General features: G+C 42.0%; 1 protein-coding gene across 1 annotated transcript in view; it reads left to right on the top strand.

Moving 5' to 3' along the window:
• Positions 1-2,474: 2,474 nt before the first annotated feature.
• Positions 2,475-16,027, top strand: part of LOC128685329 (G1/S-specific cyclin-D2-like) — a 95,044-nt gene continuing 81,491 nt past the window's right edge. The window contains exons 1-2 of the mRNA XM_053771814.2: positions 2,475-3,012; positions 11,140-11,355. Of these exons, the coding sequence (XP_053627789.1) occupies positions 2,809-3,012; positions 11,140-11,355 (420 nt within the window). The 5' untranslated portion in view covers positions 2,475-2,808. The remainder of the gene's footprint in view (positions 3,013-11,139; positions 11,356-16,027) is intronic.

The raw sequence follows: 16,027 nt of genomic DNA, 5'->3' as shown, positions 1-16,027 counted from the left end.
GGTTGAGGGACTGATTACCTCATTCTCCTCCTGTTCTTCAAGAGTCTCCTTTGTATGGACTGATGAAACCACTGTGTGGCGAAACGTTTCCTCAATAAAGATACTCAAGAGTTGCACTTGTGTCTATTTTATCAACATGTCGGTTCTCTGAACCATTCATCTACAAGACGCCTGCTGTAGAAGTTAGAGGTGTGGGGCTGCGTTTCGTAGTGAGGTCTTTGATAGATGATGTGTTTATGGTGGAAACGTTGATGTTACTCATAGTAAGTGCCCTGCGAGTATTCGTGGCAACATCGCCACATGGGAGTATTATGAACTGTTTAGGGGACTGTTCCATGGGCGGTTTGTGGAGGATAGCTTGTGCCTTGAGTCTGCAATCTCGGATGAAGAAAGATGGGAACTGAAGACGTGTAAAGGCTTGTGTTATGTAAGTGCATTCTTCTTCTAGAAAACAAGGGCTGGAGATGCGAAGAGCTCTCAAGAAGAAGCCAATGAGGACTCCTCTCTTAGTGCGGGTGTCTTGGTGTGAATAAAAGTGTATAAGATCGTCCTTGTTGGTAGGTTTTCTATACACTTTGAAGAGAAGTTTGTCACTGTCGGGAGATCTGCACAGTAGAACGTCGAGGAAAGGAAGTTTGCCATCATTTTACACTTGAACTCGAAAATGATGGCAAACTTCCTTTCCTCGACGTTCTACTGTGCAGATCTCCCGACAGTGACAAACTTCTCTTCAAAGTGTATAGAAAACCTACCAACAAGGACGATCTTATACACTTTTATTCACACCAAGACACCCGCACTAAGAGAGGAGTCCTCATTGGCTTCTTCTTGAGAGCTCTTCGCATCTCCAGCCCTTGTTTTCTAGAAGAAGAATGCACTTACATAACACAAGCCTTTACACGTCTTCAGTTCCCATCTTTCTTCATCCGAGATTGCAGACTCAAGGCACAAGCTATCCTCCACAAACCGCCCATGGAACAGTCCCCTAAGCAGTTCATAGTACTCCCATGTGGCGATGTTGCCACGAATACTCGCAGGGCACTTACTATGAGTAACATCAACGTTTCCACCATAAACACATCACCTATCAAAGACCTCACTACGAAACGTAGCCCCACACCTCTAACTTCTACAGCAGGCGTCTACACTATCCCCTGTGGGTTCTGTCCCAAGAAATATGTAGGTGAGACAGGCAGAGATCTTGCAGTCCTCCTGAATGAGCATCGAAATGCCTCTAACAGAGACGATGTAAGGTACGCCTGTGTCCTCCACAGAGACTCCACGGGACATTTGATGAACTGGAACGAGGCACAACTCGTTCTCACCGAACCAGACCTCAGACGCCGACGGTGCCTAGAAGCCTCACTAATCGCCGTCACCGACACTATAGAACGCAACACTGGAAACTACAAAATTTCAAAAACATTGGCATACATGATACTTAAGCACCACCAACCCAACAACACAGGAGTCACATGATTTCATCGTCTACCCGTCCTCATCATGGGCGGAGGTTGTTTTTGATGGGGACCTGCCTCGCATGGGCCAGTAGGCCTTCTACAGTGTTCCTCCATTCTTATGTTCTTATGACATTCCTCAGGTCACGTGCGTCACACCTCACTCTCCGCCTATATATAATGTCTTCCTACCTCTGTATGTTAGAAGTGATCAAGGTCCCAGGACCGAAACGTTTTCTAATAAATATGTTATAGTGTTTGCTTACGTGTCTTTTGTAAACCATATATATATATATATATATATATATATATATATATATATATATATATATATATATATATATATATATATATATATATATATATATATATATATATATATATATATATATATATATATATATATATATATATATATATATATATATATATATATATATATATATATATATATATATATATATATATATATATATATATATATATATATATATATATATATATATATATATATATATATATATATATATATATATATATATATATATATATATATATATATATATATATATATATATATATATATGTATGTATATATGACAAAATTATTTTAAGATGGAGTTTAATGGAGAGGTGATATTCGTCTTTATAAAGAGGTAGGCCTATTTATTTGTCACTGTACATTATACATCAACATCCCGAGAAAAACTGAATGGTCCGCTGCACCCTGAGACTTGACTAATATTAGTAATACTAATGCATGAATATTTGCTACGTGACGCTGTTTCTTTGCTTAATATCTGAGGCTAGTAGGTAGAACGATGACACTATTTAATGTCGGCGGCGACGGCGGCTGCGGTGGCGGTGGCGGCTGCGGCGGCGGCGACGACGGCGGCGGCGGCAGCAGCATCTGGCAACACGTTTGCTGGAGTAGCAGCTGCTGGTGCTGGGTGGTCGCTATTCAGTGTTGTGTAGACGAGCAGTGTGAGTGTACGTTGCTCTGGCTCGCTCCGCACCTCAGCACACGCTACTCTGGTCCACACATACTCCTGGATTATACCATAACCTTACATTACTCCTGTGACATCGTGTTTAGAGAGTGTTCTTCATAATTATCAGTGACTTAATAGTAAAGCAACAGTGCTAGTGTACCTGACTTTGAAATATAAGGTGTATTACACCCTTACTTATTGAGTTACAAGTTGGTCAGTGCTAGGACTCCTCCTCAGCCTGGTACGTCAAGCCTGAGGATTACCACCTGGAGGACGGCTTATGTGATACGAAATCCGGCTCTTGTTCATAATTTGAACTAGAGTCACAGCAGGTTTCTAGGAGGGCACAAGTGTCAGGCATGGAGCTGTATTGCTCAGAGGTGCCCACGTGCCCAGAGGAGACTATAGCCAGTGAGGACCCGACACTCACCAGGGACGCCAGGGTACTGGACAACATGATGCAGTTACAGCTATTTAATGTACCTCCACAGAACTACTTCAAACACATCCAGAGTGACATCCAACCATATATGCGCAAAGTCATCACCAGATGGATGTTAGAAGTAAGTGTGATACGTGTGTGATACGTGTGTGATACAACCTGTCATGATACTGTACCACTATATACAAGTAATTTAGGTTCTGGTCTACGTAAATACGTGGAATTTTTTTTTTTATCGTTCAACTGTCTTGAATAATGTTCAGCAGTTGGAATAAAAGGATTTGTTATCTTTTACAAGCAACTGTGGCTGTGGACTGACGAACCTTCCTTGGATCAAATCTGATTATCACTCGTTCCCCGTCGTTGTGTGACCCGTCGTTGTATGACCTCTGAATTTATCTAGTCAGCACCAATATCTTAGGCGAATAAGATAAAGATAGTCCACTGCTCACGAAATCGTAATGACACGATTGCAAACAAACCATACCACGGGCGGGATTGAACCCGCGGCATTGAGGGGACCTGAGCTAGAGTTCGTCACGGCCACGCTAGCTGGAGATTCGTCTGTAAAAACTTGCATTTGTGGACACTGTGGTGCCTATGCTAACCTTCCTATGGTGTAGAAATATACCTAGTTGGATGAATCTTATTGTGGCTAGCTGGTCCAGTGGCTAACGCGACGGTCTGGAGTTCTGAGACTGACCGCGGGTTCAAATCCCACCCGTGGTAAGGTTTAGTCCATAGCTGTTTGGTAAGATGGCACGGTCAACTAGGTTGTTGCTAGGCACTCGGCTGTTATGCCTTTAAAATAGTTATATTAGTGAGAATGGGTGTGTACGAGTAGAACCTACCTAACGTGGGCCTGTAGGCCTACTTAACACAGTTTTTTTTTTTCAAAGTTATGGTGACAGTTTAGGCTGAAGTTGAGGTAAATAACATATTGTACAGTATTGAAATTCTCATATCTTATGTTCTTATGAACATAGGGTATGTTCTTATGAACATAGGGTATGTTCTTATGAACATAGGGTATGTTCTTATGAACATAGGGTATGTTCTTGTGAACATAGGTTATGTTCTTATGAACATAGGGTATGTTCTTATGAACATAGGGTATGTTCTTATGAACATAGGGTATGTTCTTGTGAACATAGGGTATGTTCTTATGAACATAGGGTATGTTCTTATGAACATAGGTTATGTTCTTATGAACATAGGGTATGTTCTTATGAACATAGGTTATGTTCTTATGAACATAGGGTATGTTCTTATGAACATAGGGTATGTTCTTGTGAACATAGGGTATGTTCTTATGAACATAGGGTATGTTCTTATGAACATAGGGTATGTTCTTATGAACATAGGGTATGTTCTTATGAACATAGGGTATGTTCTTATGAACATAGGGTATGTTCTTATGAACATAGGGTATGTTCTTATGAACATATGGTATGTTCTTATGAACATAGGGTATGTTCTTGTGAACATAGGGTATATTCTTATGAACATAGGGTATGTTCTTATGAACATAGGGTATGTTCTTGTGAACATAGGGTATGTTCTTATGAACATAGGGTATGTTCTTATGAACATAGGGTATGTTCTTATGAACATAGGGTATGTTCTTATGAACATAGGGTATGTTCTTATGAACATAGGGTATGTTCTTGTGAACATAGGTTATGTTCTTATGAACATAGGGTATGTTCTTGTGAACATAGGTTATGTTTTTATGAACATAGGGTATGTTCTTGTGAACATAGGTTATGTTCTTATGAACATAGGGTATGTTCTTGTGAACATAGGTTATGTTCTTATGAACATAGGGTATGTTCTTGTGAACATAGGGTATGTTCTTATGAACATAGGGTATGTTCTTATGAACATAGGGTATGTTCTTATGAACATAGGGTATGTTCTTATGAACATAGGGTATGTTCTTATGAACATAGGGTATGTTCTTATGAACATAGGGTATGTTCTTATGAACATAGGGTATGTTCTTATGAACATAGGGTATGTTCTTGTGAACATAGGGTATGTTCTTATGAACATAGGGTATGTTCTTATGAACATAGGGTATGTTCTTATGAACATAGGGTATGTTCTTATGAACATATGGTATGTTCTTATGAACATAGGGTATGTTCTTATGAACATAGGGTATGTTCTTATGAACATAGGGTATGTTCTTGTGAACATAGGGTATGTTCTTATGAACATAGGGTATGTTCTTATGAACATAGGGTATGTTCTTATGAACATAGGGTATGTTCTTATGAACATAGGGTATGTTCTTGTGAACATAGGGTATGTTCTTATGAACATAGGGTATGTTCTTATGAACATAGGGTATGTTCTTATGAACATAGGGTATGTTCTTATGAACATAGGGTATGTTCTTATGAACATAGGGTATGTTCTTATGAACATAGGGTATGTTCTTATGAACATAGGATATGTTCTTATAGAACAAAGAGTATGTTCTTATGAACATAGGGTATGTTCTTATGAACATAGGGTATGTTCTTATGAACATATGGTATGTTCTTATGAACATAGGGTGTGTACTTATAAACAAAAGTTATGTTCTTAGGAACATAAGATGTTCTTAGGAACGTTAGTATGTTATTATGAACATAAGATAGGCAGATTTTTGCCTCATCTGTCTCGAGAAATATAATACCTTTAAGTTTGTTATAATAATCACTTGAGTAATAAGATCAGTACTTGTTGAAAACTGGTAACAAGGGGAAGGTAGGTGAGGTTAGGTTCGTCAGGAGACAGGACAGATGAGTGGCTGAGGAGTAGAATATACCTAGTGCATGTTACTTGGTGAACAATAAGATGGTATAAAATACCGACAGGTTGTTAGGTAAGACACATATGCAACAGTTAGGTATCTTTATTTCGAAACGTTTCGCCTACACAGTAGGCTTCTTCAGTCGAGCACAGAAAAGTTGATAGAAGCAGAAGAGACTTGAAGACGATGTAATCAGTCCATCACCCTTAAAGTTTTGAGGTGGTCAGTCCCTCACTCCCTCAGTCCCTCAAAACTTTAAGGGTGATGGACTGATTACATCGTCTTCAAGTCTCTTCTGCTTCTATCAACTTTGCTGTACTCGACTGAAGAAGCCTACTGTGTAGGCGAAACGTTTCGAAATAAAGATACCTAACTGTTGCATATGTGTCTTACCTAAACATGTTACTTGGTACGTCACCCAAAAACTGAAACAGACATGTATGTACTGCTTAGACTAGAGCATTTCACTGAGGTTTTTTTTTTTTTTTGTCAGTCCATTGGATTGGAAAAGTCCATAGCGAACGAAAAGTATCCAAAATAATATATCGTAATATATCGACAATCGATTTAGGGAAAATGACTCCAAAAAACTTCTAAATATTTTATTAAGGCAACTTTTGGCTTGCTTTATATGTGTTCTGTCCTGTTGTTCAACATAGCTGTTGATAAAGGTTCCTGTGAGCGAGCCTATTTGGAATATTCAAAATCCTGTGCGTGTCCAATTTACCTATATCTTCAGTGTTGCGTAAGTGACATTACTCCCACAGAAGCCAGTAGGCTAACTGTAGTGCTCCTCAGTTATTTAATTCCATAGTTTAATTAATTAGGTAGATAGTAAGACTAAGATGGTATTTCAGTAAGTTCTTGTTCACATATATCGTTTTTCAGTGTGATGAAATCCAGCTTTTCGTTATTTAAGGTGTTGTACAGCGCGTCCTTAAGACAGGAAATTCTGGTAATCTGAGACCTAATGCCTCAGACCTGAGCAGGCCAGTCGGACCCTAAACCCACGACCGTGTACCCTGGTTGAACCTCCGGCCTCACCACACTTCCTCTCTAACCAATTCCTTGGCTACCTACATTATTATTAGATGTATATATATGCTCAGAACTTATTTTGTGTCCAACTAACAGTGATAAGAGAATGTGATGCCTGTACATTAATTAATTTTTATCTTGTATCTGGGAGTGGTTAGATTAGAACCAGACGGACTAGCAGGGGTAACTACATGGTAATTGTCAACACTTCTCACCACATCCTGCAAATCTCATCCTTATGTCCCAACTTAGAGATATTTGACACTACTTTTTTTTTAAAGTTCGGAGTTAGTAGGATAGTGTTGGCTAAGCGGAAATGACTTTGTGTTTGTTTAAGATTATTTAGTTACAGGTACACGTAAGTACATTATCATACATAGTAACTTATGTGTAAATTACCTAAGAGGATGACCCAATAAAGTCAGACAGTGACTCATTTCCATTGGGATTCTTGTATCTATTACAAGGAATCCAAACCTTTAGACTCCCAGTTACGTAACGTTTCGCCACGAGTGGCTTCTTCAGTCCTAATACAGAGAAAACTAAGAAAACACACATATATATAGTGGTGGGAGTCAGGTGAGGTGAAGCGTGGGTAGAGGTGGTAGTAGTAGTAGTAGTAGTAGTAATGGAACTAAGGAGGTGAGGTTAGAGAGGGACCTGCTGGCATCAAGTAACACCAGTTCCCAGGATGGGTAATATCCTCTTGCTTAATAATTTTGAAATACTGTAACTACCGGACTTTTGCTTTATAGTGTTACTGACAGAAATTAGTGCAGCTTCAATGCATTTTCTCCGTCTTAAGTCGTCTTCTTTAATAACTAGTTTAGCTTCATTAAAGAAGACGACTTAAGACGGAGAAAATGCATTGAAACTGCACTAATTTCTGTCAGTAACACTATAAAGCAAAAATCCGGTAGTTACAGTATTTCAAAATTATTAAGCAAGAGGATATTACCCATCCTGGGAACTGGTGTTACTTGATGCCAGCAGGTCCCTCTCTAACCTCACCTCCTTAGTTCCATTACTACTACTACTACTACTACTACCACCTCTACCCACGCTTCACCTCACCTGACTCCCACCACTATATATATGTGTGTTTTCTTAGTTTTCTCTGTATTAGGACTGAAGAAGCCACTCGTGGCGAAACGTTTCCTTTAATAAATGTCCTGAACTGTACATAAGTGTCTTTTTCCACATCTTGTCGGTATCACCATACCATTTCCTCACTCCCAGTTACATTTGGCCTAAAATTTGGTTACCCAGTGAAAAGTTTCCTTCTTGAAGCTAAATAAGTGCGGATCACCTTAAAAACTAAATTACGATAAAAGAAGATACCGCCTCCTCTTCCCTCTGTGTGTTGTTAGGTAAGACACATATGCAACAGTTTGGTATCTTTATTATGAAACGTTTCGCCTACACAGTAGGCTTCTTCAGTCAAGTACAGAAAAGTTGATAGAAGCAGAAGATACTTGAAGACGATGTAAGCAGTCCATCACCCTTAAAGTTTCATAATAAAGATACCTAACTGTTGCATATGTGTCTTACCTAACAACCTGTCGGTATTTTATACCATTTTAATGTTCCTCTTCCCTCGGCTGTTTTGTGTTATCCCCTACCAACATGACCTTCCATATTCTTCAGTACGCTTGACATATTCGATATTTATTAACGTCACAGCTTCAACCCTAGTTCAAGTTTAAAATTACGTAGATATACACAATTTCCTATTTGGAACTTACGTCGAATCAAAGTTTATTTCATTCATCCTGACCGGTTGTGTTCGTAGAGGACTGATCCCTGTGTTCAGAGAGGGCTGATCCCTGTGTTCAGAGAGGACTGATCCCTGTGTTCAGAGAGGACTGATCCCTGTGTTCGTAGAGGACTGATCCCTGTGTTCAGAGAGGACTGATCCCTGTGTTCAGAGAGGACTGATCCCTGTGTTCAGAGAGGACTGATCCCTGTGTTCAGAGAGGACTGATCCCTGTGTTCAGAAAGGACTGATCCCTGTGTTCAGAGAGGACTGATCCCTGTGTTCAGAGAGGACTGATCCCTGTGTTCAGAGAGGACTGATCCCTGTGTTCAGAGAGGACTGATCCCTGTGTTCAGAGAGGACTGATCCCTGTGTTCAGAGTTAAGTCTTGCTGGGACAGTGCTGCCTTGGTAACATAACTGATAACTGAACTAGCTTGTGCTGCTAGGTTAGATGCCGTGCTCTTTCCTTAAGTGAATGTGACCTGACCTGACGTGACCTGACTAGGTTAGGGCATTGGCTTAAGCCGGTAGGAGACTTGGACCTGCCTCGCATGGACCAGTAGGTCTGCTGCAGTGTTCCTTTTTTCTTATGTTCATGTTCTAAACCCAAATTCGTGTTCTCTTATTATAAATTCTTAGTAGGTATTTGCAGATATAGAAAAAAAATATCTGCTTTTGATTTACTAGGAAACACTAGCAGTTTTATCTAATATTTGTTCCCTGATCTATTGTCAACACAGTATCCTTCCCAGTTTCTGATCTCACGTTCAAAAGGACGGGATATAACCCAAGGAGCCACAATAGTTGTATTCCGTTTTTTGCTTGTAGGAACACTTCCCCACCACATAGGTACCGCTGATGAGTTTCCTGAGTTTTTCTACTCCTGGAGCTCGGTCTTGGGCCAGGCTCGTCCAAACTATATATGTGAACAAAAGATTACGCCCTTAGCAAGCACTTTTAAATGTCTTGGAAATTTAGGTCATCTGCCTCAGCATCCCTTCTTGAAGGCATATAGCTGTAAGCTCGCCTGGTGAGGGTTTTGCTGCTTTAGAACTTGGGTAAGAGAGTTATAGAGGCGACGATTAAGGTTGGCGAGGGCTGACATGCATGTTTGACCGCGGACCTCAGACCTTCCATAGTGAGAGGAAGTGAACCTGATGTTTGAGGTGATTTATCCCTCGTTATAGTGGAGTCTGGCGGTAAATTATCTTAATAGACAAATAAGTATCAAATCTTTTTATTAAAACATAATATTAAGGACCTTCAGATATATATATATATTCATTAATTTATTAAAATAAATGAAATAAAGAATAGAGTAACTTGGAAGATAAGGTGTTAACCACTGATTCCCTGGGTCTCCCTGGGTTGCCAAATGTCCTAGGGGATTTCCTCAAATATTTTTCTAAGAAGGTATCAATTTCTTGGCTGCCTGTGGGACCAGGCGCATACATCTTAGCAAGGAAGCAGCAGCGTAGCAGTAACTGGCATCTACCATAGGCTTCTCAGACTGTCTTCTAACAAACTGGGAAGACGTAGTGTAGGATAGGCTTTTAAAATTATCAAAGAATAAGGCGACGTTGATTCTTTTTGTAGTATTCAGTATAATTTTTAAATATGCCTAAAGAAAGCTCCGTTGTCTTGTACTAAAGTATTCTACGTTCCATCATCATCTGTTTTCGAGAGTAATGTGAGGGAATCACCGGCGACAGACTTGACGATCAAGTGTGTCCAAACACGCGATTCAGTTACGAATTGATGGAACATTGTCTTAGAGTTTGCTTCGCCACCATCATCCTTCACACCATCCCCATCCCCTCTCCCTCACCACTTCCCTCCCCTACAACTCACCCAGAAGTCTGGTTACCACAGCCAACCTTACCTGGACCTGGATCTGGACCTACCTGGAGGTTACCTGGAGGTTATTCCGGGGATCAACGCCCCCGCGGCCCGGTCCATGACCAGGCCTCCCGATGGATCAGGGCCTGATCAACTAGGCTGTTACTGCTGGCCGCACGCAGTCCAACGTACGAGCCACAGCCCGGCTGATCCGGCACTGACTTTAGGTATCTGTCCAGCTCTCTCTTGAAGGCAGCCAGGGGTTTATTGGCAATTCCCCTAATGCTTAATGGGAGGCTGTTGAACAGTTTTGGGCCCCGGACACTTATGGTGTTCTCCCTTAGTGTACCAATGGCGCCCCTACTTTTTATTGGGGGCATTTTGCATCGCCTGCCCAGTCTTTTACTTTCATAGGGAGTGATTTCTGTGTGCAGATTTGGGACCATTCCTTCCAAGATTTTCCAAGTGTACATTATGATATATCTCTCCCTCCTGCGTTCCAACGAGTACAAGTCAAGTGCTTCCAAGCGTTCCCAGTAGTTAAGGTGCTTGGACCTGGACCTGGACCTGGACCTTCCATCACTTTCTTTAAACATTCCCACGTCGAATATACGTAGTAAAGGTTTTTATCCAGTGATCATTTAATCTCATAATCAAATAATCACAAATTATAAACGCAACCCTAACACCCAGTGGAAACAAGTCTGACCTTTTTGGGGGGGTTATATTAGGTTAATTTACACTACTGAAATTGTATTTTGGTGTACCTGTGCCTAAATAGCCTTAAACCTTTTCGTGGTGTGTCCACAGGTATGTGAAGAGCAAGCCTGCGAGGACAGGGTTCTGGTGGTAGCCATCAACTTCCTGGACAGGTTCCTGTGTTCGTGTGTGGTACAGAGAACCCAGCTCCAGTTGCTGGGATCCGTGTGTCTCCTGCTGGCCTCCAAGCTACGACAAAGCCGGCCCCTCTCAGTTGACCTCCTCGCTTACTACACTGACTATTCTGTTAGTGCTGAAGAAATTAAGGTAAGAAACGCAGTTGCTCTTCAGTTATTTTGTCAAGTCGGGATACCTAGGGAGCGGATGATAGATAATGTCCTTTCTTAGGGTTGCCTGCCTCTGTATAAATGGTTTAAAAAGGCGACAGGTTGATAATTGACACACTTGGGTTACATTTGGAAATCTTTATTCTGGAAACGTTTCGCTACCCAGTGGCGTCTTCAGTCCAAAACAGAGAAGAACGGTGGAAGATGAGGAGTTGTTTTGAGGTAATCAGTCCCCCCAGCCTTGAGTTGATGTGTGTAGTGTCTTGAAATATGACAACACGTCGAGTCATAACTTTGACCTTGATCACGTCATTGACAGTGATAATGGCGTGGGGATTCTGGTCCATCCAAGCAGGTTTGTTGGTCTATCTAGGCAGGTTTGCTGGCCCATTTAGGCAGGTCCAACATTAAAATGGTATAAAATACCGACAGGTTGTTAGGTAAGACACATATGCAACAGTTAGGTATCTTTATTTCGAAACGTTTCGCCTACACAGTAGGCTTCTTAAGTCGAGTACAGAAAAGTTGATAGAAGCAGAAGATACTTGAAGACGATGTAATCAGTCCATCACCCTTAAAGTTTTGAGGTGGTCAGTCCCTCAGTCTGGAGAAGAGCATTGTTCCGTTGTCTGAAACAATATGAAGTTGACAACGGAACAATGCTCAGACAACGGAACAATGCTCTTCTCCAGACTGAGGGACTGACCACCTCAAAACTTTAAGGGTGATGGACTGATTACATCGTCTTCAAGTATCTTCTGCTTCTATCAACTTTTCTGTACTCGACTTAAGAAGCCTACTGTGTAGGCGAAACGTTTCGAAATAAAGATACCTAACTGTTGCATATGTGTCTTACCTAACAACCTGTCGGTATTTTATACCATTTTAATGTTCACGAATTTCATCGTATCAGGTCCAAGTACTGCTTTATCAAGTCATGTTTCACTCTGTACCAGCTTTATAAAGTCATGTTTCACTGTACCAGCTTTATAAAGTCATGTTTCACTCTGTACCAGCTTTATCAAGTCATGTTTCACTCTGTACGAGCTTTATAAAGTCATGTTTCACTCTGTACGAGCTTTATAAAGTCATGTTTCACTGTACCAGCTTTATCAAGTCATGTTTCGCTATGCAAACTTTATCAAGTCATTTGTAAAGGTTTAGGAGCATGGTAGTGTCTCCCGTGAGTTAAAATTCCATGTAGTGACTGACCAGTTACCTGTGGCTACAGGTAACTGGTCAGTCCTACTGCCTGACCTGGACCCTACTGGCTTCGGCCAGTAACTTGGGCCATTAAGTGACTTCGACCTTCCTAGCATGGGCCAGTAGGCTTTCTGCAGTGCTCCTTTCTTATGTTCTTAAGTCTTTCTGGTGCTTGCCTGGTCAACCAGGCAGTTGGCGTCCCACTGGCCCGTGTGTCTATCACAGCCAGGTTGATGTGGCACTGGGTAGAGGCTGTGATCCTGGCTAATACTGTTAGACTTGGTAGTCCCACACCGCCAGGCTGGTAGTCCCACACCGCCAGGCTGGTAGTCCCACACCGCCAGGCTGGTAGTCCCACACCGCCAGGCTGGTAGACCCACACCGCCAGGCTGGTAGTCCCACACCGCCAGGCTGGTAGTCCCACACCGCCAGGCTGGTAGACCCACACCGCCAGGCTGGTAGACCCACACCGCCAGGCTGGTAGACCCACACCGCCAGGCTGGTAGACCCACACCGCCAGGCTGGCATCCTAGTGACAGTCCTCTAGATCCATTACGACATCCATTACGAAATCTCAAAATAATGACTATGATTAAGCAACATCTCGCCCTTACATGGATCCAAAACAACGTACTTCTAACTACAAGGAAAGAAACGTAGATATTACCAAGACAACGATGGTACTACAGTCCCCATCTACAAGTCTAACAGTGGTATAAACCTTGGTAATAAATACCGACAAGTTGGTTTAGAAAGACACGTAAGCAAACACTGTAACATATTTATTAGAAAACGTTTCGGTCCTGGGACCTTGATCACTTCTAACATACAGAGGTAGAAAGACATTATATATATAGGCGGAGAGTGAGGTGTGACGCACGTGACCTGAGGAATGTCATAAGAACACAAGAATGGAGGAACACTGTAGAAGGCCTACTGGCTCATGCGAGGCAGGTCTTTATCAAAACAACCTCTACCTGCCTCGCATGGGCCAGTAGGCCTTCTACAGTGTTTCTCCATTCTTATGTTCTTATGACATTCCTCAGGTCACGTGCGTCACATCTCACTCTCTGCCTATATATATAATGTCTTTCTACCTCTGTATGTTAGAAGTGATCAAGGTCCCAGGACCGAAACGTTTTCTAATAAATGTTATAGTGTTTGCTTACGTGTCTTTCTAAACCAACTTGTCGGTATTTATTACCAAGGTTTATACCACTGTTAGACTTGTAGATGGGGACTGTAGTACCATCGTTGTCTTGGTAATATCTACGTTTCTTTCCTTGTAGTTAGAAGTACGTTGTTTTGGATCCATGTAAGGGCGAGATGTTGCTTAATCATAGTCATTATTTTGAGATTTCGTAATGGATCTAGTGGACTGTCACTAGGATGCCAGCCTGGCGGTGTGGGACTACCAGCCTGGCGGTGTGGGACTACCAGCCTGGCGGTGTGGGACTACCAGCCTGGCGGTGTGGGACTACCAGCCTGGCGGTGTGGGACTACCAGCCTGGCGGTGTGGGACTACCAGCCTGGCGGTGTGGGTCTACCAGCCTGGCGGTGTGGGTCTACCAGCCTGGCGGTGTGGGTCTACCAGCCTGGCGGTGTGGGTCTACCAGCCTGGCGGTGTGAGAGAGAGAGAGAGAGAGAGAGAGAGAGAGAGAGAGAGAGAGAGAGGAGAGAGAGAGAGAGAGAGAGAGAGAGAGAGATGAGAGAGAGAGAGAGAGAGAGAGAGAGAGAGGGGAGAGAGAGAGAGAGAGGAGAGAGAGAGAGAGGAGAGAGAGAGAGAGAGAGTGGAGAGAGAGAGAGAGAGGAGAGAGGGGGGGGGGGGAGGGAGGATAGGTAGAGAGAGGATTTATTCTGAGTTATCCACACTGAAATCTACACCCATCTCCTCGTATTATCCCCATATATTCTTCTTCACATAGATGAGTTTTGGTTTGTCTTATACATCTTAAACTTAAAAGAAAGTCACATTCTGGGGAAGGGGAGGATGGGGGAAAGGGGAAGATGGGGGAAGGGGAGGAAGGGGGAGGCTGTGGTAATGTGGTGCTTGTCTGCCCGTATCTAATGGGTTTAGGTTAGTTGACCTGATAGTGCGGGTAGGCTGATACCAGGGCGGTACTGTTGGGTGGGATGTAGGGGAGGGATGGGTTGAGGGTGGGGGGGGGGTATGACATAGGCGTGGCAGGCTGGTCGGCTTATAAGAGATATTACCTCAAATAAGACACAAAGTGTCTTTTCCCACATCTTGACGGTATCAAAACATTTCATAAATCTACGCTTCCTGGATTGACTTGAAGATTAAGACACATATGCAACAGTTGGGTGTCTTTATTGTTGAAATGTTTCGGCTACACAATAGGCTTCTTCAGTCAAATACAGAAGCGGCAGTAGTAGTAGTGAAAAAAATTGATATAATCAGTCCATCAACCATGGAAAAAAAAGTATCTGAAATGGTCAGTCCGGCAGCCAGGAGAAGAGTTCAGCTCCATGGTCTGGAACGATGTCATTCCAGACCATGTGTGTGACTGGAGAAGCCTGCTGTGTAGGCGAGACATGTCATCAATAAAGATATCCAACTGTTGCACATGTGTCTTAATCTTCAACTAATCAGCATTTTATACCATTTTCAACATGAATTAACGTGTTCTTGGACTCCAGTTGTAATAAGTCACTTTGAATTTTTTTAAGGGGGGGGGGGACTACCCTAGTGGGTAATTTACACACACAGTGTTACTATGTATAATAATTTCTGTAACTACGTTTATGTGTACTGTACCTAAATAAACATACGTCATTAACAGATGACTATCAGCCTTAATAACTTACAGTCTCAAGACTTTAAGCCTGACTGACTGAAGGAAATATCCGTTCCAGTCATCTGTCACGTTGGCTTTTTAAAATTTGCATTGTTTTATGCCCCGCATAAAGTCCCTCATAAAACAAGACCAAAAAAAGGCTGGTTAGACCAGGCCAGACCTATATTCTACCATTTTTTTAACGCCTTTTAATAGGCCTGATGCCAGGGGAAACTAAAAGCTCTTCTCGCAACAGTAAAACCCGAGACTACAAAAAAAAAAAAATGGTTGAGCTAGGCCTACTTGCTACCATTTTTCCACTCGCACATTTTCGCAGAGCCTAAGATTTTTAGGAGGCCTAAAAAGAGGGGTAAGGGTGCTATCGGGCAGTAAAAGTCTTTATTTACTGTTGAAAGTGGCAGTGGCAGGCAGAAGGCAGTTAGGAAGGAGGAAGGTCGAAAGAAAAGTCTTAGACGGAACTTGCTGCTGCCGGCAGACACAAGTGTCTGTAATATATTAATGGTACCCAGTACCTACAAGAAGGTGAATCAGACACATGTGCAACATCTGGGTATCTTGTAGACACATGTGCAACATCTGGGTATCTTGTAGACACATGTGCAACATCTGGGTATCTTGTAGACACGTGTG

The sequence above is a fragment of the Cherax quadricarinatus genome, chromosome 8 (genome assembly GCF_038502225.1).
Source record: "Cherax quadricarinatus isolate ZL_2023a chromosome 8, ASM3850222v1, whole genome shotgun sequence".
Taxonomy (NCBI): Eukaryota; Metazoa; Arthropoda; class Malacostraca; order Decapoda; family Parastacidae; genus Cherax; species Cherax quadricarinatus.
This window is presented reverse-complemented; position numbering and strand designations above follow the sequence as displayed.